The following is a 26,983-nucleotide window of genomic DNA, read 5'->3' on the forward strand; positions in this document are numbered from 1 at the left end:
GACAATTTTTTGGTCCCAATACAACAGTTAACTGTATCTTCAACTACATTAAAAGAAGTATTCATTATTCAGAACATAATTCTGGAAATATATGGTTGAAGATTGTGTCTGAAGAGGCAGTTGTAGCAATGGAGATAATGGATATATCCTAAAATTATGTATGAGTAAGCAACATAAATTATCTCAATAATGAGAATACAGAGAAAATTTCTCAAGATCTAAAGAGTTGTGGATAAGATACAGAGCTATCAAAAGAACCCAAGGAGCCTTCAGCATTTTGTTAACAAAATTTATGGGAAGTTGATAAAATATCAGCAAATTCACCATAAAAATATTACATTTAACTGTGCAAAACCATCAACATTAAATGCCTTCTCATATATGTCATTCAAATATAGTACAGAATCAAGAACTACAAGACATATATAAAACTACAGAAAAATAGTCTATGTAAAGATGTAATCACAATGTTCACAGCACTTAGCAGAATACTTGTATACAGGAAGAATATGAAATGAATCATGTGGTAAACATTTTATTAGAGTCAAACAATTATTAATAAACTAAGAGGTAAATACCAAATACTTGTCTCATAACTAGTGATACAAAATAAACATTTTAATAGAGTCAAACAATGATTAATAAACTAAGAAGTAAATACCAAATACTTGTCTTATAACTAGTGATACTTCACATTTCGAACAAAATTCCAAAATGCATCCACTGGTAATGCCTAGTCTCAAATCACTTGACTGTAACTGATACACTTCTAGAAGTTCAAATAGGGAACAGATAGTAAGGTATAGGGGGGAAAAAAAGTAATTTTCCATTCCACAGTTAATCATTACATTCACCAAAATATTTCCCTTTAGTTCTGTTTCGTTATCTGTGAAAGGTAATTCTCAGTTCTACAATGTCAACAGAAAGTGGGGGGGAAAAAAGTAGCATGAAAAATGGAGAAGGGTCAAGTCTTCCTTGATTATCTCCTCCTTTTAAGTTACGTTTCTCTTCCCCAAACTCATAGCCACTCACTCTTCAATTTCTGAAGGCTCTCAGCTCACACCTCTACCTCACCCTTAGTTCATTCCACTCATCTGTTTTTCCCCCATTAGTAATTCTTATCTCCCAGTTCTTGGGGAGCTGGCAGTTGATCGGGTCTCAACAGCAACAGCGCAGAACCATTGCACAGGCCCCTGTGGAGAGTGGGGCCAGAGTTGTACCTGGGGTTGAAGTGCTCAAGGCGCAGAGAAACTCTTGAGTTGGAGCAGGGCTCCAGGTAATATGGACTAGTTTTGTTCACAGCTAAATTTTTGACACATTATGCCAGCACTCCACACTGTACCCCCTCGAAATACCCCTAAGAGGTGTGTACTGTTATCGTTCTCGTTTTAAGATGAGGAAACTGAAGCTTACAGAAACTTGCCTATGATATTTCAACTTTTAAGGGGCAGAGAGTGAATTCAAACTGACGCCCACATGTATGACTTTCCCCCAGTTACATTAGACAGAGATTGGTTCCGATCCTGGTCCTGCCAGGAGTAGGGTGAACACCCACGCGCCCGTGCCGGAGGGAGGGACCTCCGAGCCCAGGGGACTCGGGCCTCGCTCCGGCCTTAAGGTGGGCGGGCGTCCCTTAAGGAAGGGATACTTTTTCCACCCGACAAAAAATTACTCCCCAACTGGGAGGGGGTTGCCTTCGAGCCACCCGCTGAAGGCGGACGGCTGGAGGAGGACCAGGCCAACCGGCAGGGCCCGCAGAAGGGATCGGAGAGCGGGGAGGCGGCAGCCCCGGAGACCCGGGGGTCCTGGGAGTGGGCCGACACGGTGGAATGGGACCAGCTAGGCCAGCTGGGAACAGAGCTGGTCGGCCGGGAGAGCAGGGAGGTGGCGGCTCCCGGGGGGGAGGGGCAGGCGCGGCCCCGGAGGCGGGGAGGAGAGAGGGACGAGGGGGAGGGGAGGGACCGGGCGGACGGGACGGGAGGCGGCCGGGGAGCAGGGGCGGAGAGACGCGCGCCAGCTCGAAGAGGAGGCAGGCGGGCAGGCGGAGGGACCCGCAGCTCCGCACGGTCCGGGAAGGGAGCTGGGAGGGGTCGCAGGCGCGCTGCCGGGAAAGGACGGGGAAGGGGACGGCCGAGGGCGCCGAGCAGGCTGAAGGGGCGTCCCGGCGGGAGAGCAAGTCCAGTTGTCTGAGGATCCCGACGCTGCTGGAGACCGAGGAGCAGATCCTCGGAGAGGAGAGAGGGGAAACCTCCCCGGAGCAGCAAGCTCTGGGGCAGCAACCCCGGCGGCCCACGATCAGTTTCAGTATCTGCCCCAAATCTCGCCGCCAGTCGAAGTGGTCCCACGTCGGCTGCCGCTCGGGCAGCGTCGTTAACGAGCTGGCGAAGATGGGCGATCCGGACGTCGTGGAAATGGTGCAGGAGGAAGGTAAGAGCGGACGGAGTCGCGCGCGGACCGCGCCGTCCCAGGCACAGGGACCTCAGGGGCCGTTGTCGGCCCCGCGGCCTGGATTCCTGGGGCGCTCGCGGAGCGGCGTGCCCTGCGAGACTCACGGCCCCTGCCTGGGGTGGGGTGGGTAGGGGGTTCCTGCGTTACTCCTGCGAGCCTGTGACCTGCGTCCTGTGGCCCCTGCTGCCTTGCTCCCTTGTGAGCCGCGGAGAGGCCGAATAATGTGCAGACGCGAGGCGAGCGCGCCGGGCGTGTGAACGCAAGTGCCTGGGCCTCTATCCCCGCACCTACTGGGATGAATCTCCTACAGAGACCTGCAGCTCTGGGTGCAGTACTACGGCCCTGCGTGTCCGGGAGGCAGGCTCTTGAGTCTTCCTGCCTGCCTCTATTTGCCGATTGCTGCTCAAGCTTTGAGATCCTTGTTAATTATAGGAGGGGCGGGTCCTACGGTCCATCAGCTTGACATTCTTAGGCACCAGCTTTCGTTGAATGTTTAGATTCGTTGAGAAATATGTGTTCATTGTTTGCTAAGGCCTTTGCACAGACCTAGATTCTGTGGATCTATTTTAATACATGCATTTTCCTAAAAATGCACATAATTTTTCAGGGACTATCTCCAGAACCCTCAGGAACACTCAATTTTGATGTCTAGTTTAGCACTAGGTTTAAACATGGGAACAGTTTTTTTTAAGTGATAAAAGATCTAAATATACTTGCTATTTAGCCTTCAAAGGCACCAAGAAGTACAATGCATTACTGCATCTTCCACCTCCCCTTTCCTGAGAGATAATTTATTATATGGTGTTAATATAGTATTATAAATATTTATAAATATAAATAAATGTAATACTATATATAAATGTTTATTATAAATTATCAATATATTTGAGAGATAATTTACATACCATAGAAGTTACCCATTTAAAGTGCACAATTCAGTGGTTTTTAGTATATTTACAGAGTTTGCAATCATCACCATAATCTAAATTTAGAACATTTTATCACTCCAAATAGAAACGTCTTAGCAGTCATCCCTTCTCTCCCTTCCTCCTATTCCCTACCTCCAGCTCTAGGCCACCCCTAATCTATTTATTGTCTCTATAGATTTACCTTTGCTGGATACTTCATGTAAATCCTCATAAGATAATATGGTTTCGGTAACTGGATTCTTTCTCTTAACATAATGTTTCTGAAGTTCATCCATGTTATAATTTGTATCAGTGCATCATTCCTATGTATTGCCAAGTAATATTCCATTGTATAGATACACCACCCTTTATTCATTCATCAATTTGTGGACATTCGGTTGTTTCTACTTTTTTTACTACTGTGAATAATGCTGCTACAAACATTCATGCACAAGTTTTTGTATGAATATATGCTTCTGCTTTTCTTGGGTATATACCTAGGAGAGGAATTGCTGAATGATATGGTAGCTCTATACTGAACATTTTGAGAAACTGCCAAACTGTTTTCCAAATGTCTGCACGGTTTTATGTTCTCACCAGCAATGCACAAGGGTTCCAATTTCTCCACATCCTCACTAACATTTGTTATTGTCTGTCTTTTTTTATTTATAGCCATCCTAGTGGTTGCGAAGTGGTATCTCAATATGATTTTGATTTGGGTTTTTCCCAGTGACAAATGTGTCAAATATCTTTAGAGAAATGTCTATTAAAATGCTTTATCCATTTTAAAAACTGAGTTGTCTTTTTATTTTTGCCATGTAAAAGTTCTTTATATATTCTCTGTGTATGATTTGCAAATATGTTTTCCCATTTTGTGGGTTGTCTTTCCATGTTCTTGATGGTGTCACTTGAAGCAACTACCCTTTTATAAGTAAAATAATTTTGGATAAAGGGAAATATAGCTGTTGAAAACTTTAAGCTTTGACTAATGGCTGTGCTAATAAATGCATTAAATTGCCTTGTTAGGGAAAATGATTGGTGTTCAGTGGTGCAAAGAAGTCAAATGACTTTAAGATGAATAAAATTAGAAGTTGCTTTATGTACCTAATGGTTTCCTCCTTCGCTGAGAATTACTTCTTGTTGTAATTCAGTAACCCGGAGGTGTTAATTGGTATTTTTTTCATTTAAAACATTCAGTAATTTCTTATAATCAGTCCTTCTGAAGTAAAGCTATGAGAAGGTATAGAAATATATTCTTTATTGAAGGAAGAGTAGAGGAAGAAAATGTGAAGTGTGTAACTTTCTACATATAGTGAAGAAAACATATCTATATGGCATTGCAGAGTTGGAACATTACTGTCTTTCAGATGTGAGAAGTAATTTTGCTCACCAGAACATATACTTAAATTAGTATTACTTCCCTGTGAGGACATACCGCCACTTGAGTTCATCCCAGGAAGATTTTTAGAGCTTTTTTCAAAATAATTTGTTTTCCTTTTTCTTAACGAAAGCCCTAGTAACATTTACATTCCTTCCTGTTTGGATCAAACCTTTTCCTCTGATTTGGATGGAGGTAGGAGAAAAGAATATTGATGAGTAATACCATATATTTGATGATTGGGTTTGATGACTGTATCCTGCCCAAATTCCTCTTTCCTTTTTTTTCATAGATCCAGAATCCAGGCATCAGGAAAGTGTGGCGTCAGTGAGAGCAGGGCCTTAGGAGCAGGGTGGTCCAGACCACTCAGATGACTCTTATTTTTCTAGATATATTTAAGTGTATCAGTTATTTTGCTCAGTTACTTTTACTGCCGTTACTGAGACCTCTGTTATTACCAGGGTTATATTAAAAGTGCATTGCACTGAGGATGTATTTCTTTTTTTTTTTTAGGCCTTGCTCTTAAGACACTGATGTAACAGTATTTAAGAAAACGTAAATGTAATAAAGCACCAGCCCATTTCCCCCTCCAAATGTTAGCCCAACTATTTTCCTCTGTAACTGCTTTCAGTTTTTATACATATTTTTATGAAAATTATGATCATACTGAATAAGGATATATTTTTTTATATCAGCAAGCAAATGGATTTTTGGAAGCCTAGTTCTAAATATATGTTTCTTCCTGTAATTTAGTGACACAATTATGAATATAAAAGTGGTATTTGAAGAAAGCTGAAAAATAGTGGGCTCCTCAGCATCAATTTTTAGAAGCTACTTTCATTTCTGTTTTAAAATATAAGCAGATTTCTTAGAGCAAATTTATTGATGCAGGTTTGCCTGGATCTTGTTTATTTATGTATTTCCTGAATCACCTTTGAAGAGTAAATTTGAGAAAGTTAAATAATTGATTTACATGTGATGGGACAAGATTTCTTCCCTGAGAGAGAATGTTAACATTTTGCTTTTTAGACTTAATAGCTACTGAGATATTTCTAGAATTGTACAATTTCTTGGTATATTTTCTTCACAATTGAATACATAAAGTCATCTCCAATTAGCTATTTTTTCATTAAAAATTTTTTAAATGAAATTCTAAGGATAATATATACTTAAATGATTACATAAACAAACTGCTGATAAAATGTCAGTGTTGCTGCAGTTGAACTATTGATTGGTTGACATTGTAAGGAAGTTCTGATTTGAAATACTCATTCGTTAGCTAATTGATGATACATTCAGCATTGGGAAAGACAGTATAAGGATTTAACGTTCAAGAAGGCAGTTTTAAAGTTGAATGTAAAGTTACTTGCTTCTTAATCATTGTATTTAACCAAACCACTCATCCTTCAGAATGTGAATATTTGATTGCATTTATTTTATTTTCTGCTACTGGAAGGAGTGTAAACTGAGAAGACTATTTGGTAAAGGCGAAAGCTATTTTTGGGCTCTGAGTGTGCTAGAGTGTGTATTCTTAGTAATGGGCTCTCAGTGAAAACTCACTTGGGCTGGCTTTACTTTTAGTTCATATTTTATGATTCTCCACAGAGGCTGGTATGAAAACCTTCACGTCTCTGGTTTCTAGCCCTTCAGGAAGTGTATAGTCATTTCCATTGATCTTAGAGCAAGTTGGAGGAGTAACAAGAAGCTGATTTAAAATTGTTGGCTTCAAATCCTGCCTCTTTAGATAGGCTTTTGTTTTGCCAGAAATTTGGTGATCTTGCAGTTTTTACATCTTTATACTCTGTGAGGAGTGTGAAAGTCTGTCCCAGGCTGTAGCATGTGTGAACACCTGGTTACGCATGTGTGTGGGTGAGAGCGAGCGAGTACAATGTATAGTATGTGAGGAAATTCATCTATCCTCTTTAATCTTTCTGCTTTTCAGAAAAGGACACAGGTTACAAAGTGTGCACCACCTGGCTGCTTGTTTTTTTGTGGAGGGAGTCATAATTGATCTAGGTACTCAGAGAGGGCTAGCTTCAGGGGGTGTGGGGAGCAGGTAAGAGGCTATCTAATCCTTGGGGCAGATTGGGAGATGTCAGGTGAGGCCTGAAAAGAGGATGTCAAAACTGATACAATGTGAAAATTAACAAGAGGTAGCCAAGGAAAATGGTGTTTGTTCTAGGGAAGGGAAGCCGCAAGTTGGAAGATGAAAGTGTCCGAGAAAATTAGTGGGGATAGGACATAATCTGCAGGAACTGTATTTCCCCTTTTCCACATTCTTAAATAAACACATTGCATCGAGTTCTGATAGCAATGAAGGGTTAAATGCTTGCAGGTTTTCAATTCTCTCCTCTAAAAAACAGAATTATAAAATACTCTATACCTTTAGTTTAAGGCTGGCACTTCTGTGCTCTGTGTTTGGAATTACAGTTCTTCTGCACAAAAATGATGGAGTTTGTCCACAAGAAAATGACAGTCTGTCACCCTGTCAGTGCTCAAGTACCATAGAATGAGAGACAAAGTATAGATTTCTTAGAATCCTATTCCTTATGTATTCATTATAAGATGAAAGATTGGCTTTTTCATTCAAGACACTGTGAAGTTTTGAGCTGCATGTTTAGACAATATTCATGGGTAAAATCCATTTGCTGATGATATTGTTTGATGTGATTTTATTCAAGTAATATTTACTTATACTTTTAATATTTTAGATGATAAAGCCTACACTGAGAAGAGTTAAGTAATACAACTATAGCTACAGTTTGTTAGTTTTCATGCTTTCCTTACAATAATTATTAACTCCTTAAAAGCAGATTCTGCAACAAAAAGATCTGAACACAAAATAAATTTTTTCATCTTTATTTAAAAAAATTTTTCCTGATTCATTTTTTTATTGACATATACTTAACATAAAATATTATATTAGTTTCAGATATACATCATAGTGATTTGATAATTATATTCATTGTGAAACACCCATGATAAGTGTAGTTGCTCTCTGTTACCAAATAAAGTTATTACAGTATTATTGACTATATTACCTATGCTTTATTTCTCTTTCCCATGAATCATGTTTTATAATTAGAAGTTTGTACTTTTTTTAAATTTATTTTTTATTTATTTTTTTGGTATCATTAATATACACTTACATGAACAACATTGTGGTTATAGATTCCCCCCATTATTAAGTCCCCACCACATACCCCATTACAGTCACTGTCCCTCAGCATAGTAAGATGCTACAGAGTCACTACTTGTCTTCTCTGTGCTATCCTGCCTTCCCCGTGCCCCCACTACATTATGTGTGCTAATCATAATACCCCTGAATTCCATTCTCCCTCCCTCCCTACCTGCCCTCCCAACCCCTTTCCCTTTGGTAACTGTTAGTCCCTTCTTGGGTTCTGTGTGTCTGCTGCTGTTTTGTTCCTTCAGTTTTTTCTTTGTTCTTATACTCCACATATGAGTGAAATCATTTGATTCTTGGCTTATTTCACTGAGCATAATACCCTCTAGCTCCATCCATGTTGTTGCAAATGGTAGGATCTGTTTTCTTCTTATGGCTGAATAATATTCCATTGTGTGTTTGTACCACGTCCTCTTTATCCATTCATCTACTGATGGACGCTTAGGTTGCTTCCATTTCATGGCTATTGTAAATAGTGCTACGATAAACATAGGGGTGTATATGTCTTTTTCAAACTGGGCTCCTGCAATCTTAGGGTAAATTCCTAGGAGTGGAATTCCTGGATCAAATAATATTTCTATTTTAGTTTTTGGAGGAACCTCCATACTGCTTTTCACAAAGGTTGAACCAATTTACATTTCCACCAGCAGTATAGGAGGGTACCCCTTTCTCCACATGCTTGCCAACAGTTGTTGTTTGTCTTTTGGATGGAGCCCATTCTAACTGGTGTGAGATGATATCTCATTATGGTTTTAATTTCCATTTCTCTTATGATTACCTATGTGGAGCATCTTTTCATGTGCCTGTCGGCCATCTGAATTTCTTTTATGGAGAAGTGTCTGTTCAGATCCTCTGCCCATTTCTTAAATGGGTTATTTGTGTTTTGTTTGTTGAGGTGCATGAGCTCTTTGTATATTTTGGATGTCAACCCCTGATGGGATATGTCATTTATGAATATATTCTCCCATACAGTAGGATGCCTTTTGTTCTATTGATGGTGTCCTTTGCTGTACAGAAGATTTTAGTTTGATATAGTCCCACTTGTTCATTCTGGCTTTTGTCTCCCTTGTCCATGGAGATATGTTCATGAAGAAATTGCTCATGTTTATGTTCAAGAGAGTTTTGCCTATATTTTCCTCTAAGAGTTTTATGGTTTCATGACTTATATTCAGGTCTTCCATTCATTTTGAGTTTACTTTTGTGTATGGAGTTAGACAGTAATCCAGATTCATTCTCTTACATGTAACTGTCCAGTTTTGCCAACACCAGCTGCTGAAGAGGCTGTCATTTCCCATTGTATATCCATGGTTCCTTTATTGTATATTAATTGACCATATATGTTTGGGTTAATATCTGGATTCTCTATTCTGTTCCACCAGTCAATGGGTCTGTTCTTGAGCCAGTACCAAACTGTATTGATTACTGTGGCTTTGTAGTAGAGATTGAAGCTGGGAAGCAAGATCCCGGCTGCTTTATTCTTCCTTCCCAGGATTGGTTTGGCTATTCGGGGTCTTTTGTGGTTCCATATGAATTTTAGAAATAATTGTTCCAGTTTGTTGAAGAATGCTGTTGGTATTTTGATAAGGATTGCATTGAATCTGTAGATTGCTTTAGGCAGGATGGCCATTTTAACAATATTAATTCTTCCTACCCAAGAGCATGGGATAAATTTCCATTTATTAGTATCCTCTTTAATTTCTCTTAGGAGTGTCTTGTAGTTTTCAGGGTTTAGGACTTTCACTTCCTCAGTCAGGCTTATTCCTAGGGATTTTATTCTTTCTGATGCAATTATGAATGGAATTGTTTTCCTGATTTCTCTTTCTGCTAGTTCATTGTTAGGGTATAGGAATGCAACAGATTTCTGTGTGTTAATTTTGTATCCTGTAACTTTGCTGAATTCAGATATTAGTTCTAGTAGTTTTGAAGTGGATTCTTTAGGTTTTTTTATGTACAATATCATGGCATCTGCAAACAGTGACACTTTGACTTCTTCCTTACCAATGCCCTTTATTTCTTTGTCTTGTCTGATTCCATGGCTAGGACCCCCAGTACTATGTTATATAAAAGCAGGAAGAGTGAGAATCCGTCTTGTTCCTGATCTTAGAGGAATAGCTTTCAGCTTCTCACTGTTAGTATGATGTTGGCTGTGGGTTTGTCATATATGGACTTTATTATGTTGAGGTACTTGCCCTCTATACCCGTTTTGTTCAGAGTTTTTATCATGAATGGATGTTGAATTTTGTCAAATGTTTTTTCAGCATCTATGGAGATGATCAAGTGGTTTTTGTCCTTCTTTTCGTTGATATGATGGATGATTATGATAGATTTTCAAATGTTGTACCATTCTTGCATCCCTGGGATGAATCCCACTCTATGGTGTATGATCCTCTTGATGTACTTTTGAATTCAGTTTGCTAATATTTTGTTGAGTATTTTTGCATCTATGTTCATCAGGGATATTGGTCTGTAGTTTTCTTTTCTTGTGGTGCCTTTGCCTGGTTTTGGTATTAGAGTGATGCTGGCGTCATAGAATGAGTTTAGAAGTATTCCCTCCTCTTCCATTTTATGGAAAACTTTAAGGAAAATGGATATTATGTCTTCTCTAAATGTCTGATAAAATTCAGCGGTGAATCCATCTGGTCTGGAAGTTTTGTTCTTGGGTAGTTTTTTGAATACCAATTCAATTTCATTGCTGGTAATTGGTCTGTTCAGATTTTCTGTTTCTTCCTGGGTCAGCCTTGGAAGGTTGTATTTTTCTAGAAAGTTGTCCATTTCTTCTAGGTTATCCATTTTTTAGCATATAATTTTTCATAGTATTTTATAATAATTCTTTGTATTTCTGTGGTGTCCATCATGATGTTTCCTTTCTCATTTCTGATTCTGTTGATGGGTGTAGAGTCTCTTTTTTTCTTAATAAGTCTGGCTAGGGGTTTATCTATTTTGTTTATTTTCTCAAGGAACCAGCTCTTGGTTTCATTAATTTTTTCTATTGTTCTGTTCTTCTCAATTTTATTTATTTGTTCTCTGATCTTTATTATGTTCCTCCTTCTACTGACTTTGGATTTCATTTGTTCTTCTTTTTCCAGTTTCAGTTATTGTGAATTTAGACTATTCATTTGGGATTTTTCTTCCTTCTTTAAGTAGGCCTGGATTGCTATATATTTCCCTCTTAGAATGGAGATTTCCCTCTTAGAATTGCCTTTGCTGTGTCCCACAGAAGTCAGGGCATTGTGCTGTTGTTGTCATTTGTCTCCATATATTGCTTGATCTCTGTTTTAATTTGGTCATTGATCCATTAATTATTTAGGAGCATGTTGTTAAACCTCCATGTTTTAGTGAGCCTTTTGTTTCTTTGTACAATTTATTTCTAGTTTTATGCCCTTGTGATCTGATAAGTTGGTTGGTAGAATTTCAATCTTTTTTAATTTACTGAGGCTCTTTATGTGGCCTAGTATGTGGTCTATTCTGGAAAATGTTCTGTGTGTGCTTGAAAAGAATGTGTATCCTGCTGCTTTGGGTGGACAGGTCTGTAGATGTCTGTTAGCTCCATCTGTTCTAATGTGTTGTTCAATGCCTCTGTCTCCTTACTTATTTTCTGTCTGGTTGATCTGTCCTTTGTGCTCCTATGTTGGGTGCATAGGTATTTATAATTGTTATATACTCTTGTTGGATTGACCCCTTTCTCATTATGTAATGTCCTTCTTTGTCTCTTGTGACTTTCTTTGTTTCGAACTCTATTTTGTCTGATACAAGTACTGCAACACCTGCATTCTTCTCCTTATTAGTTGCATGAAATATCTTTTTCCATCCATTCACTTTTAGTCTGTGTATGTCTTTGGGTTTGAAGTGAGTCTCTTGTAAGCAGCATATAGTTGGGTCTTGTTTTTTCTCCATTTAGTGACTCTATGTCTTTTGATTGGTGCATTCAGACCATTTTTATTTAGGGTGATTATCAAAAGGTATGAACTTGTTGCCATTGCAGGCTTTAGATTCGTGGTTACCAAAGGTTCAAGGTTAACTTCCTTACTATCTAAGTGTCTAACTTAATTCACTTAGTATGCTATTACAAGCACAATCTAAAGGTTCTTTTTTTCCCCCTCCTTTTCTTCCTCCTCCATTTATTATATATTAAGTATCATATTCTGTACTCTTTGTCCCTTTTTATTACCTCTGGTGACAGCTGTTTAACCTTAGGAACACGTCCATCTGTAGCAGTCCCTCCAAAGTATGCTGAAGAGATGGTTTGTGGGAGCTAAATTCTCTCACCTTTTGCTTATCTGGAAATTATTTAATCCCTCCTTCAAATTTAAATGATAATCTTGTCAGATAAAGTATTCTTGGTTTGAGGCCCTTCTGCTTCATTGCATTAAATATATCATGCCACTACTTCTGACCTGTAAGGTTTCTGCTGAGAAGTCTGATGATAGCGGGTTTTCCTTTGTATTTGATCTTTTTTCTCTCTCTGGCTGCTTTTAATTGTCCTTATGCTTGATCATTGCCATTTTAATTATTATATGTCTTGGTGTTATCTTTCTTGGGTCCCTTGTGTTGGGAGATCTGTGCACCTCCATGGCCTGAGAGACTATCTCATTCCTTAGATTGGGGTAGTTTTCAGCAATTACTTCCTCAGAGACACTTTCAATCTCTTTTTCTTTCTTCTTCTGGTACCCCTATGATATGAATATTGTTCTGTTTGGATTGGTCACACAGTTCTCTCAGTATTCTTTCATTCTTTTAGATCCTTTTTTCTCTCTGTACCTCAGCTTCTTTGTATTCCTCTTCCCAAATTTCTATTTCATTTATTGTCTCCTTCACCATACCTAATTTGCTTTTAATACCCTGCATTGTGTTCTTCAATGATTGGATCTCCATCCTAAATTCATTCCTGAGATCTTGAATATTTTTCTGTACCTTCATGAGCATGTTAATGATTTTTACTTTGAAATCTCTTTCTGGAAGATTCATGAGGTCGATTTCATTTGAATCTTTCTCAGGTGTATTCATAATTTTGCTTTGAGCCAGGTTCCTTTCACATTTCATAATTTGTCTGTCATGCCATCCAGTGCCCAGAAACTCTACTCTTGGAGCTGTTCAGCCCCTGGAGCAATGCCGGGGGTCACAGGGGAGTGGTGTTGGTCCTTGGAGGGAGGAAAGAGCTGTTTCCTGCTTCCCAGTGGCTATGCCTGTCTCCACTGCCAGAACCAGTGGGCTGAACACACAGATGTAAGCCTGTATGCTTTGTGTTTGTAGCTGCCATTCGTAGGGCTTCCTTCTGGATGGCCTGATGCCAGGGCAGTGGTTGCTGGTTTGTGAGCCTGAGCCAGGTGCCGGCTAGCTTGGAGGAAGACACAGCAGGCTGCTTTTCACAGTGGGGGGTCTTGGAGCTTTGGAGTCAGCCAGGGGGATAGAGCACCTGAAGATAATTTAAGCCCCCAACCTGCTGGGCAGAGTGCACCCTGACAATTTTGTCTACCTGTCCTTTCTCCTGATCAGTAAGCTCTGTGCCATCCTTGCCCCTTTAGCAGCCCTCTGGCTTTTAGGAAGTTTCTCAGACTGCCCAGATTAGCTGGATATGAATCCCTGTTTTCCACAAGCAGCTGGAATCTCCATCTCTCTAGGTATTCTGCCTGTCTTAGCTTTCCAACCCCACTAAACCTCACCAGAGCACCATGCAATATAGATTTGTGCTCAAAGAGCAGATCTCCAGAGCTAGATGTTCAGCAGTCCCAGGCCTCCACTCCCTCCCCGCTCTGTTTCTCTTCCTCCTGATGGTGAGCTGGGGTGGGGGAAGGGCTTGGGTTCCACCCAGTCACAGCTTTGGTATGTTACCTTATTCCGTGAGGTCTGCTCTTTCCTCAGGTGTATGCATTCTGGAGCAGCCTTCTTTCCTGTTACTCTTTCAGGATTAGTTGTATTAATTATATTTTCATATTATATGTGGTTTTAGGAGGAGGTCTCTGTCTCACCTCTCACACCACCATCCTTAATCCCCTGATCCAGAAGTTTGTACTTTTTGATTCCCTTCACATATTTCACCCAACCCCCTGCCTCCTTCCCCTATGGCAACCACCTGGTTCTTCTCTATTAGTTTATTTCTGCTTTTTTGTTTGTTTGTTCATTTGTTCTATTTTTTAGATTCCACATAGAAGTGACATCATATGGTGTTTGTCTAACTTATTTTACTTAGCATAATACCCTCCTGGTCCATCCATGTTGTGGTGAATGGCAAGATTTCATTCTTTTTTATGGCTGAGTAATATTCCAGTGTGTGTGTTTGTGTGTGGATATATACTACATCTTTTTTATTCATTCATCTTCCAAAGTTATTCACTCAACCAAAGTTCTTGGAAAAGTACTCCAGAACAAAAGGGAGTCATGTCTCACTTGCAAAATGTGAATAAATGTGAGCAATTCGAGGAGAATTATCTCCAACAATATCTACCCTTAAGTATTAAACCCTAGGTAATATACTTTGGTTTTTCATAGTTAACTTTATGTAATTGAAATATTACAGTTTCTACCCTTTTTTTGCTAAATAGTTTTCCTTATATTTATCCATATTTTTTGCATACAACTGAGATTCATTCATTCAGTTTTGTTGCTAAATGTAATATGTGGAATGACTGTGCCACATTGCATTTATCCATTCTACTGTTTCTGTAGATTTGAGATAATGTTGGTTTCCTAGTTATTCCCAGCAGTATATGAATATTGTTGTACATTCCCATAGTACATATATGAGTTTATATATAAGATAGCACTATTTATTATTGTTTATAATGCATGATCAAAACCGAAAGTTTCTGTGATGACTGCCCTTGTACTGTTCACCATGTAACTTATTCACTATGTAAAAATCTGTTCTCCATGTAAGAACTTGTTCATTATGCTTCAGAAGATTGGAGATGGACGAAAATTAGGCTTGGGGTGGATTAATGATTGTGCATTGAGTATTGACTCCCCTATACAGAATTTTATTGTTGTTAACAACCATTTGATCAATAAATATGAGAGATGCCCTCTCAAAAAAAAAAAAGTACATACTTCCAATTGTAAAATAAATAAGTAACCAGGATGTAATGTATAGCATAAGGAATATAGTCAAAATATTATAACAACTTTGTATGGTGATAGCTGGTAGCTAGAATTATCATGTATATAAAGGTTGAATCACTGTGTTGTACACCTGAAACTAATGTAATACTGTGTGTCAACTACCCTTCAATAAAAAATAATTATCCAAAAAAAAAATAGCACTATTTAAACATTCTGGTCTCAATACCTCTTTACACTTTTAATAATTATTAGGAACCTCAAAAAACTTATGTTTATGTGACTGAAGTCTGTTGTTATTTACCAAGAGTATCCACTTTTGCCACTTCCATTCAACATATTAGTAGAAGGTCTAGCCAGACCAACTAAGCCAGAAAAAGAAATAAAAGGATCTCTGTTTTCAAATGGTATGATCTTATATATAGAAAACAGTAAAATTTCCACAAAAAATTCCCTGTTAGAACCTATGCATTCATTTAGCACAGTAGCAGAATACAAAGTCAATACAGAACAATCAGTTGCAGTTTTGTATACTAAGAATGAACAATCTGAAAAGGAAATTAAGAAAATAATTCTTTTTATAGTAGTTTCAAAAAGAATAAAATGCTTAAGAATTACTTAAACCAAGGACGTGGAAGAAACTTATACAAATAAAACTAGGAAACATTGCTGAAAAGTTTAAAAAGGCATAAATAAATGCAGATGAGTATTTCTTTAAATATATGCATCAAAGACACTATAAACAGAGTTAAAAGGAAAAACCACAGAATGGGAGAAAATATATATAAACCATATGTTGGATCCAGAATATATGGAGAACTACTAAAAGTCAACAATAAAATACCAGTGTGATTCAAAAATGGGCAAAGGACTTGAGCAGAAATTTCTCCAAAGAAAATATAAAAATGGCCAGCAACATGAAAAGATGCTCAACAGCATAATTATTAGGGAAATTCATATCAAAGCTAAGAGAGGATCCTACTTCAAAGCCATCAGGATGGCTACTATCAAAAAAAGTAGGTGGGGATATGGAATAATTAGAACCCTTGTGCACTGTTGGTGGGAATGTAAAATGGTACAACAGCTGTGAAAACAATATGGCAGTTCCCAAAAAAATTTAAAAATTGAAATAACGTATGATCATGCAATTCCACTTCTAGGTATAAACCCAGAGTAACCAAAGGGAGGGCCTTGAAGAGGCGCTAATCCACCTGTGGGTAGCGGCATCGATCACAAGAGCTGAGATGTGGAAGCAACACATGTGTCAGCTAACAGATGGATCAATAAACAAAATGTGGCATATAGGTACAGCGGAATATTATTCAGCCTTATGAAGGAAGGAAATCTTGACATACACTACAACCTGGATGAACCGTGAGGACATCATGCTAAGTGAAGCAAGCCACTCACACAACAACAAGCACTCTAAGAGTCCACTTATGTGAGCAGTTAGATCATAGAGGCAGGAAGTGGAATGGTGGTTGCCTGGGGCTGGGAGAGGAGAGTGTGCAGTTACTGTTGATGGGCTTAGCGTTTTGGTTTTTCAAGATGAGGAGTTCTGGAGATGGATGATGTTAATGGCTCTTCAGTATCATGAGTGTATAACACCATTGAACTGTACACTTAAAAATGGTAAGATGGTAAATTTTATGTTATGTGTATTTTACCATCATTGAAAAATTTGGGAAAGAACTACAACAACAAAAAGCTACACAAATGGTAGGTTTCTGTTTTCTGTATTTTCAGAACACATATTAACACTTCCTAAAATGACAGTTATGAAGGATGGCCCTTGAGTAATAGCAATATTTTCTTTCATTCCCACTGTGATTTTCTCCAAAAAATTTTTTATATGGGAAATTTTTGATTTTGAGAAATACTGCTCAGTATTTTTCCAAGTTGGAGTCACTAGAAATAAGGATCTTAATTCTGTTTAACATTTTTAGTGCCAGAAACTTATTTGAATATGTATTTCAGTCCAAATGACTCAACACACAACTATCACGATGGTTCTGTGTGTCAGGAAAGTAATTTTTCCTGTTTAAAATTCATAGTGCTCTGATAATACTTTCTTGCAACCTCTCTGGTTCAATTCCAGGAAAATAAGCTGATGGAATATAAAGCCTCACATGATGAAAAACTAAGACATCACTATTGGATGTTTTCTTCTCTGTAGTTTTGTGGCTATGAATTGATAACTACATTTGTGAGTTAAGTTTATTTTGTTGTGAGAGTATATCCTACACATCAGTGTTTGATGCTTTTTCCCTAAAGTTTTTGGTGCTGAATTCTTCTGAAGGCTGTTTTGAAAAACTTAGCTCCAGGAAGGTCTTAGATGTTTTCTTCCAATATTTTTTTCTTTGAACATTTTGTATTCTTTTTTCCTCCTGCAGACTTTTAACATATTCTCATCAGTTGGCCTTTTTAACATATTTTTTTCTTCTTTCTTATTTAATTTAGGTAAGCTAAGCAGTAGAGAAGTGGACTATATTAATGAAATGAGTGAGGTAAGTTAAATACATATGTGTTAACTTCCCGTAAGTCACTACAAAAAAATCAAGACAAAGTTAAAAATGTACTTCATATTAATACTTAGTTCATTGTATTTCAGTTATTTACTCATACTGAATTTTATTTTGTCCCCTAACCTATTTATTTTTTACTAAGTAAAGCAAATTCTGTATTTCATACAGATTTAGTATTGGATCTTTCTAGGTGTTATAAAAGAGCAAATCTGTGTATTTGTTTTGAGATTCACTGTGAAATAAACTCAGATATGCTGAGTCTTGATATGCAACATAAGAGTATTTGGCTTAAACTTTACTAGGGTATAATGCAGGTATAATATGTGACAATTTTTTGTTAAGTTATTAGTATGTGATTAGTCCTTTTGATGACTATGCTGGGGTTCAGGTGACTCAACCCAAATTAAGTAAACATGTTAAAAATAATAAAATTAAATACAACTTGTAAAAATAAAGGATTCTCCTAACTAAAGCCTTATTTTATTTATATAAACATCCAAAAAAGATACAATTTAGATTTCTTATATACAAAATATAAGTGTACTAAAGCTATTTCAGATAAAATAATCTTTCTGGTGGGCCTTAGTTGATCCAGAGCAGCTCTCTTGACACTAGATGTTCTTGAATTGAGTTTGGAAGACCATCCGGATAGACTAGGGTCATTAAAAATAGCTTTTTAGAAGGTTAAGTCATTGATTTATTTGTATTAATGCTTTATTCTTTGAAAATTAAGTTCATCATGATGAACTTATTAGTTTTTATTTAAAGTATTAGTTTTTATTTAAAGCAGAGCAGGAAGCTCTGTAATGAAATTATCTCATGAACTACTTGTAAGCAATGTGTACTTTGTGCTAAAATGTGGAGATATGCTCAATGCTGAGAATGGCCCCATAAAATTCATAGAATAAAAGCTATTGCCTTTTCAAAAAAAAAAAGCTTTTAAGGAGCAACTGAAATTCACACCCTGGGGAACACAACCTACCAGAATACATTGGCTGTGTGCTAGTTATTATCTGAATAAACTGGCTGTATAAGCAGAGTGACTTAAGATTACCAGAAGTCCTGGGATTCCTTTAGAAACTCAGTGACCAAAATGCTGTGAGAAGAGGGTGGGGAGAAAAGATGGCCTGAGAAGTGTGGCAGAAATCTCCTCCCAAAACCACATATACTTTGAAAATAAAGCAAATACAACTATTCCTACAAGAGTGACCAGAGGTAACAGTACACGAGCCAGTCTATGTGTGGGAAAAGAGAACATCTCATGGAAAAGGATAAAGTAAAAAGCTGTGACCCAGTGGGATCTGAGTACTGCCCCCACCCCAGCTCACCAGTAGGAGGAAGAGAATCAGAGCAGTGAGAGAGTGAAAGCATGGGACTGCTAAGTACCCAGCCCTAGAAATACACCCTAAGAACATAGACCCACACCGCATGGTGCTCTGGAGATTAGAAGGGATGAAAACAAAGTCAGAGACTAAGACTGCGAACAGGTTCCCACAAACAGCTGCCCTGGGACAAAAGAAAAGCAGGCACTTTAAAAGACTTCTCAGCAGTCAGAAGGCTACTAAAGGAGCAAGGATTAGGAGAAGGAACAGGTGGACAAAATTGTCCTGGCTGACTCAGCCCATCAGGTTGGGAACTTTCAGGAGCTTCAGGCATTCCATTCTCCTGGTTGGCAATACAGCCCCAGGGTTCCTCACCATGATAAGCATTCTGCCACTCCTTCCAGCCCACCAACACCGGCATGCAAACCTGATGACCCCGCCATTGCTGCAGACCAGCCAGAGGGCAGCTCCACATACAGCACCTACACGGCTTAACACAGAGGCTTCACTCTTTGTGCGGTTAACCCGCACAGACAACGGAGACAGGCACAGCGACCAGAAAGCATGAAAGGGCTTTGCCCTCCCTGAAAATAACTGTGCCGCTTGCCTGCTACCCCTGCCAGTGCCAAAGCCGCAGAAGGTCAGCCCCATCCACGGAAGCTTAGGGGATTAACCCAGACTCTGCTCCCTCTGTGCGGTTGACTGGCACAGACAGTGGAGACAGGCACTGCGACTGGGAAGCCAGAAAGGGCTTTGTCCTTATGGCAGAACCTGCATCACTCACCTGCCACCCCTGACATCACCCTAGGCCATCCTGAGGGCCAGCCTAGAGGATTAACCCAGAGGCCACTTCCTGTGCGCAGTTAACTAATAAAGACAGCAAAGACAGGTACTGCGGCTGGTAAACAGGAGGGGTCTTTGTCCTCCCAGGTGACACCCACACCACTTGCCTGTGACCACTCTCATCCCTCCAGTACTATGAAAAGGCAGAAGAGCCTTGTTCAATCAAAAATCCATAAAACAGCAGAAAAAGGGCTTGGTGAGACTGAAATACCAATCTAACAGAAAAAGAATTAAAAACAAAAGTCATAAGCATGCTAATGGAGCTATAGAAGAATATTCAAGAGCTAAGGGATGAATTCAGGAGGGAAATAGACACCTTAAACAATACAGTAACTAAAAAGAAAGAAGCAATGGAGGGATTTAAAAGCAGATTAGATGAGGTAGAGGAGACAGTAAATGGAACAGAAATTAGAGAGCAGGAATACAAAGAAGCTGAGGCAGAGAGGGAAAAACAGATCTCTAGGAATGAAAGAATATTAAGAGAACTGTGTGACCAATCCAAAGGGAGTAATATTTGCATTATAGGAGTACCAGAAGAAGAAGAGAGAGAAAATGGGATAGAAAGTGACTTTAAGAAATAATTGCTGAAAAATTCTCCAATCTGGGGAAGGAAATAGTCTCTCAGGCCATACAAGTCAACAGATCTCCCAACAGAAGGGACCCAAGGAAGACAATACCAAAACATATAATAATTAAAATGGTGAAGATCAAGGACAAGGACAGAGTATTAAAAGCAGCCAGAGAGAGTAAAAAGATCACCTACAAAGGAAAACCCATCAGGCTATCATCAGACTTCTCAACAGAAACCTTATAGGCCAGAAGGGAGTGGCATGATGTATTTAATGCAATGAAACTGTAGGGCCTCGAACCAAGAATACTCTACCCAGTAAGATTATCATTTACATTTGAAGGAGGGATTAAACAATTCCAAGATGCAAAAGTTGAGGGAATTTACCTCCCACAAACCATCTCTACAGTATATTTTAAAGGGACTGCTCTAGATGGAAGTGTGCTTAAGGCCAAATAGCTGCCACCAGGGAAAATAAAACCACAGCAAAGGAAGTAGACCAACTAACACCAGCCAAATGCAAAATTAAATCATCTACCCACAAATACAATCAAGGGGTACACAAAGAGTACAGAATATGAAACCTAGCATATAAAGAGAGGAGGAGGAAGAAGAAGGGAGAGAAAAAAGAATCATCAGGCTATGTTTATAATAGCATAATAACTGAGTTAAGGTAGACTGCTAGATAGTAAAGAAGCTTCCCTTTAACCTTTGGTAATCATGAATCCAAAGCCTTCAATGGCAATAAGTACTAAATGTAAATGGTCTGAATGTGCCCATCAGAAGACATAGAGTTAAAGAATGGATAAAAAAGGAAGATCCATCTATATGTGCTGCGTACAAGAGACTTACTTCAAACCCAAAGACATACACAGACTAAAATTGAAGGGATGGGAAAAAATATTTCATGCAAACAATAGGGAGAAAAAAGCTGGAGTTGCAGTACTTGTATCAGACAAAATAGACTTCAAAACAAAGAAAATCACAAGAGACAAGGACATTATATAATGGTAAAAGGATCAGTCCAACAAGAGGATATAACCATTATAAATATCTATGAACCCAACATAGGAGCACATACATATGTGAAACAAATACCAACAGAAAGGGGGAAATAGAATGCAATGCATTCATATTAGAAGACTACAGCACATCACTCACTCCAAAGGACAGATCAACCAGACAGAAAATTAGTAAGGCGATAGAGGCACTGAACAACACATTAGAACAGATGGACCTAACAGACTTCTACAGAACTCTACACCTGAAAGCAGCAGGATACACATTCTTCTCAAGTGCACATGGAACATTTTCCCAAATAGACTACATACTAGGCCAAAAAAAGAGCCTCGGTAAATTGAAAAATATTGAAATTGAACAAACCAACTTCTCAGATCACAAAGCTATGAAAGTTGAAATAAATTGAACAAAGAAATCGAAAAGGCTCATAAACACATGGAGGCTTAACAACATGATAGTAAATAATCAGTGAATCAATGATCAAATTAAAACAAGGATCAAGCAATATATGGAGACAAATGAAAACAACAGCTCAACTGCCCAACTTCTGTGGGATGCAGTAAAGGCAGTTCTAAGAGGAAAGTATATAGCAATCCAGGCCTACATAAAGAAGGAAGAACAATCCCAAATGAACAGTCTAAACTCACAATTAATGAAACTAGAAAAAAAGAACAAATGAGGCCCAAAGTCAGTAGAAGGAGGAACATAATAAAGATCAGAGAACAAATAAGTAAAATTGAGAAGAACAGAACAATAGAATTAATGAAATCAAGATCTGGGTCTTTGAAAAAACAAACAAAATAGATAAACCCCTAGCCAGACTTATCAAGAAAAAAAGAGAATCTTCACACATTAAACAGAATCAGAAATGAGAAAGGAAAAATCACTATAGACACTACTAAAGTACAAAGAATTATTAGAGAATACTATGAAAAATTATATGCTAAAAAATGGATAACCTAGAGGAAATGGGCAACTTTCTAGAAAAATACAACCTCTCAAGACTGACCCAGGAAGAAACAGAAAATCTGAACAGGCCAATTACCAGCAATGAAATTGAATCAGTAATCAAAAACTACCCAAGAACAAAACTTCCAGACCAGATGGCTTCATTGCTGAATTTTATCAGACATTTAGAGAAGACATAATATCCATTCTCCTTAAAGTTTTCCAAAAAATAGAAGAGGAGGGAATACTTCCAAACTCATTCTATGAAGCCAGCATCACTCTAATACCAAAACCAGGCAAAGGCACCACAGAAAAAGAAAACTACAGACCAATATCCCTGATGAACATAGATGCAAAAATACTCAACAAAATATTAGCAAACCGAATTCAAAAGTACATCAAGAGGCTCATACATCATGATCCAGTGGGATTCATCCCAGAGATGCAAGGATGGTACAACATTCGAAAATCCATCAACTTTATCCACTCTATCAATAAAATGAAGGACAAATATCACATGATCACCTGCATAGATGCTGAAAAAGCATCTGACAAAATCCAACACACATTCGTGATAAAAACTCTCAACAAAATGGGTATAGAGGGCCAGTACCTCAACATAACAAAGGCCTTTTATGACAGTCCCACAGCCAACAACATACTTAGTAGCGAGAAGCTGAAAGCTTTTCCTTTAAGATCAGGAACAATACAAGGATGCCCACTTTCCCCACTTTTATTCAACATAGTACTGGAGGTCCACACCACAGCAATTAGACAACACAAAGAAATAAAAGGCATCCAGATTGGTAAAGAAGTTAAACTGTCCCTGTTTGCAGATGACATGATATTGTACATAAAAAACCCTGAAGACTCAACTCCAAAACTACTAGAACTAATATCTGAATTCAGTCAAGTTGCAGAATACAAAATTAATACACAGAAATCTGTTGCATTCCTATATACTAATGATGAACTAGCAGAAAGTGAAATCAGGAAAAAAATTCCGTTCACAATTGCATCAAAAAGAATAAAATACCTAGGAATAAACCCTACTGAGGAAGTGAAAGACCTATACCATAAGCTACAAGACACTCTTGAGGGAAATTAAAGAGGACACTAATAAATGGAAATTCATCCCATGCTCTTGGGTAGGAAGAATTAATATTGTCAAAACTGCCATCCTGCCTAAAGCAGTCTACAGATTCAATGCAATCCCTATCAAAATACTGACAGCATTCTTCAACGAAGTGGGACAAATAGTGTTAAAATTTACATGGAAACACAAAAGACCTCGAATAGCCAAGCAATCCTGAGAAGGAAGAATAAAGCAGGGGGGATTATGCTCCCCAACTTCAATCTCTACTACAAAGCCACAGTAATCAAGACAATTTGATACTGGCACAAGAACAGACCCATTGATCAATGGAACAGAATAGAAAGTCCAGATATAAACCCACTCATATATGGCCAATTAATATATGATAAAGGAGCCATGGACATACAGTGGGAAAATGAAGCCTCTTCAACAGCTGGTGTTGGCAAAACTGGACAGCTACATGTAAGAGAATGAAACTGGATTACTATCTAACTCCATACACAAAAGTAAACTCGAAATGGATCAAAGACCTGAATGTAGGTTATTAAACCATAAAACTCTTAGAGAAAAACATAGGCAAAACTCTCTTGAATATAAACATGAGTAATTTTTTCATGAACAGATCCTTGGGCAAGGGAAACAAAAGCAAAAATGAACAAGTGGGAGTATATCAAACTGAAAAGCTTCTGTACAGCAAAGGACACCATCAGTAGAACAAAAAAGGCATCCTACAGTATGAGAGCATATATTCATAAATGACATATCCTATAAGGGGTTGACATCCAAAATATATAAAGAGCTCATACACCTCAACAAACAAAAAGCAAATAACCTGATTTAAAAATGGACAGAGGATCTGAACAGACACTCTCCATAGAAGAAATTCAGATGGCCAACAGACACATGAAAAGATGCTCCACATTGCTAATCATCAGACAAATGCAAATAAAAACCACAATGAGATATCACCTCTCACCAGTTAGGGTGGCCAACATTCAAAATACAAACAACAACAAATGCTAGTGAAGATGTGGAGAAAGGGGAACCCTATTACACTGCTGGTGGGAATATAAATTAGGTCAACCATTGTGGAAGGCAGTTTGGAGGGAGGTTCCTCAAAAATATAAAAGTAGAAATACTGTTTGACCCAGGAATTCCACTCCTGGGAATTTTCCTTAAGGAAACAGAATCACAGATTCAAAAAGAAATATGCACCCCTATGTTTATCACAACACTATTTACAATAGCCAAGATTTGGAAGCAGCCTAGGTGTCCATCATTAGATGAATGGATAAAGAAGATGTGACACATATACACAATGGAATATTATTCAGCCATAAGAAAACAAATCCTACCATTGGCAACAACATGAATGGAGCTAGAGAGTATTATGCTCAGTGAAATAAGACAGGCAGAGAAAGACAAGTACCAAATGATTTCACTCATCTGTGGAGTATAAGTACAAAGCAAAAACTGAAGGAACAAAACAGCAGCAGACTCACAGAACCTGAGAATGGACTAGCAGTTACCAAAGGGAAAGGGACCAGGGAAGGTGGGTGCGGAGGGAGGGATAAGGGGATCAAGGGGCATTATGATTAGCACACATAATATAGTGGGGGCACAGGGAAGGAAGTATAGCACAGAGAAGACAAGTAGTGACTCCAAAGCATCTTACTATGCTAATGGACAGCTGTAATGGGGTATGTGGTGTGAACTTGATAATATGGGGAATGTAGTAACCGCAATGTTGTTCATGTGAAACCTGAGCATGAGTGTATATCAATGATACCTTAATAAAAATAAATAAATAAAACACAATAACACAAAATGCTGTGAGAAACAGAATATGAAAGCCTAAGTTGCTTTGAAAATCATTTAGTCCAGTGATTTTTACATTTTAATTTGTAGAACACCTGAGTAAGAATTATATGAGTTTCTTAAAATTGCCAACCCCTGGGACAACTTGAGACTACTAATCAGTCCTGTTGGGGATAAGGTTAAAATGTCATGATTTTAAAAAGAACATTCTATGTGATTCTTCTTGTCATTAAAATATGAAAAACACTATCATAAAGCAGTCTCCACAGCTAAAAGTAGGGTATGTATTTATTGACTAGATAAAGAACATATTTATTAAGTGACTCAAAGAATTATTTAGAAAATTAAGAACATGAAAAATTAAAAGCTTCACATCTTTGGAGCAGACTGAGGAAAGATTTATGAGATTCACTAATCCAATTTACGTGATAATGTCATTTCCATTTTGTTCATATTGACCTAATAAATATACTCCTTATAGATCTGTATATGTATTGCTCAAGTTAACTTCAGTTATAGTTCATAATTCTGTGCTTCTGTATCTTTCATATTTATATAAATCCCAGACTTAAACTTGTATAACAGAAAGTTTCATCAAGCCATATTTATGCTTTCCTTGTCCTTTTGCACATTTAAAGATCAATGAATACTGTTTCCTTGCCTTCATTCTCATACAGCTTCATTCAAAACAATTTTGTTCATAGTTGTAAGGCTCTAATTGCCTTGCCAAACTCAGAAATAATTAAATTTAAACCAAAGTAAAATTAAATTTAAACCATAGTATTTTAGAAATATTATGTCATAATTTTTAGTAGGTTTCTTTGTTTTTGGTTTTAGTTTTACAAAAAGGCAACATATGACAGTGAATAGATTCAACCCTACGAGAATAACACTGTCATACAAAACTCCCTTTTTGACTCACACTAGAGTTATGTATAGCATATCTTTTTTAATGTAAAGTACTTTGGAGTACAACCAGCACCTGTCTGAAATAAAGATGAAGAACAGCTGATAATTTTTAGAGTTATTAAATAGATATATTATTAAATCAGTCAGTTCTAAAGTGACCATAGCTTTTATTTCCAGAAAGATGGGGAGAACAAAATTTTCCATGTTCCTTCTGCTAAGTATGACTAGAAATTCTGGACATATAAAAAATGAACATTAGAAGACTCTAAAAGTTGGAGAAGAAACTGGCTAGTGAGGTAGGGACCTAAGAAACATCACTGAAGTTAGTTTTCTGGGTATTTTCTTTGTTTCAAATATTGCAGACTGGGTTCTGGAGAAGCCAGCAACACAGATGCTAACTGGCAAGGACAGATAAAGCATTAAGAAAAGCCTACTTTCCCTAGCCATTTGGATTAGAAAAAGAATGACTGAGGAATACAGAAAATTTTTAGTCAATAACTGCTCTTTGTAGCTAAACACCAGAGGAAAAAATATGTGGTCCTACCATCATCCCCTACAAAAGAGCTCAAGTTAAGCAGATACGTTCATCTCTGTCTAGTGGCAACAAAGTGCCCAACTCACCATAGACTTGGTGTCAGAGAAGGCTTAGAGGGGCCAGGACATTTATCACCACTAGGTGATAATGTGTCCCTCACACACACTTCTCTGCATAGTGTCAGTAGAGACCATGTGGGCAGCTTGGACTTCCACTCTCACCAGCAGTAACAAGGTGCCTAACCCTTTTCTTGCTGGGTTAGTGTCTGAGGTAAACTGGTGGAGAGCCAATAGTTTATTTACCACTGTCCAGAAGTAGAGAAGCTTCCCTACACCACAAGGACAATGGAGGCCATCTGGGGAGCAGGAAGGATGTACTCTTGACCTCTCTACTGAGGTTGGGATCAGTGAAAGCCTAATAGTAAGTAT

The 26,983-nt window shown here is 38.1% G+C and overlaps 1 protein-coding gene across 5 annotated transcripts in view; it reads left to right on the forward strand.

Annotated features, from left to right (window-relative positions):
* Window positions 1-305: 305 nt before the first annotated feature.
* Window positions 306-26,983, forward strand: part of ANO5 (anoctamin 5) — a 96,024-nt gene continuing 69,346 nt past the window's right edge. For all 5 annotated transcript variants that reach the window (XM_073216325.1, XM_073216327.1, XM_073216326.1 and 2 more), the window contains exons 1-2: window positions 306-2,427; window positions 17,432-17,478. In XM_073216325.1, the coding sequence (XP_073072426.1) occupies window positions 1,830-2,427; window positions 17,432-17,478 (645 nt within the window). In that variant the 5' untranslated portion in view covers window positions 306-1,829. The remainder of the gene's footprint in view (window positions 2,428-17,431; window positions 17,479-26,983) is intronic.

Source organism: Manis javanica, chromosome 11 (genome assembly GCF_040802235.1).
Source record: "Manis javanica isolate MJ-LG chromosome 11, MJ_LKY, whole genome shotgun sequence".
Lineage (NCBI taxonomy): Eukaryota > Metazoa > Chordata > Mammalia > Pholidota > Manidae > Manis > Manis javanica.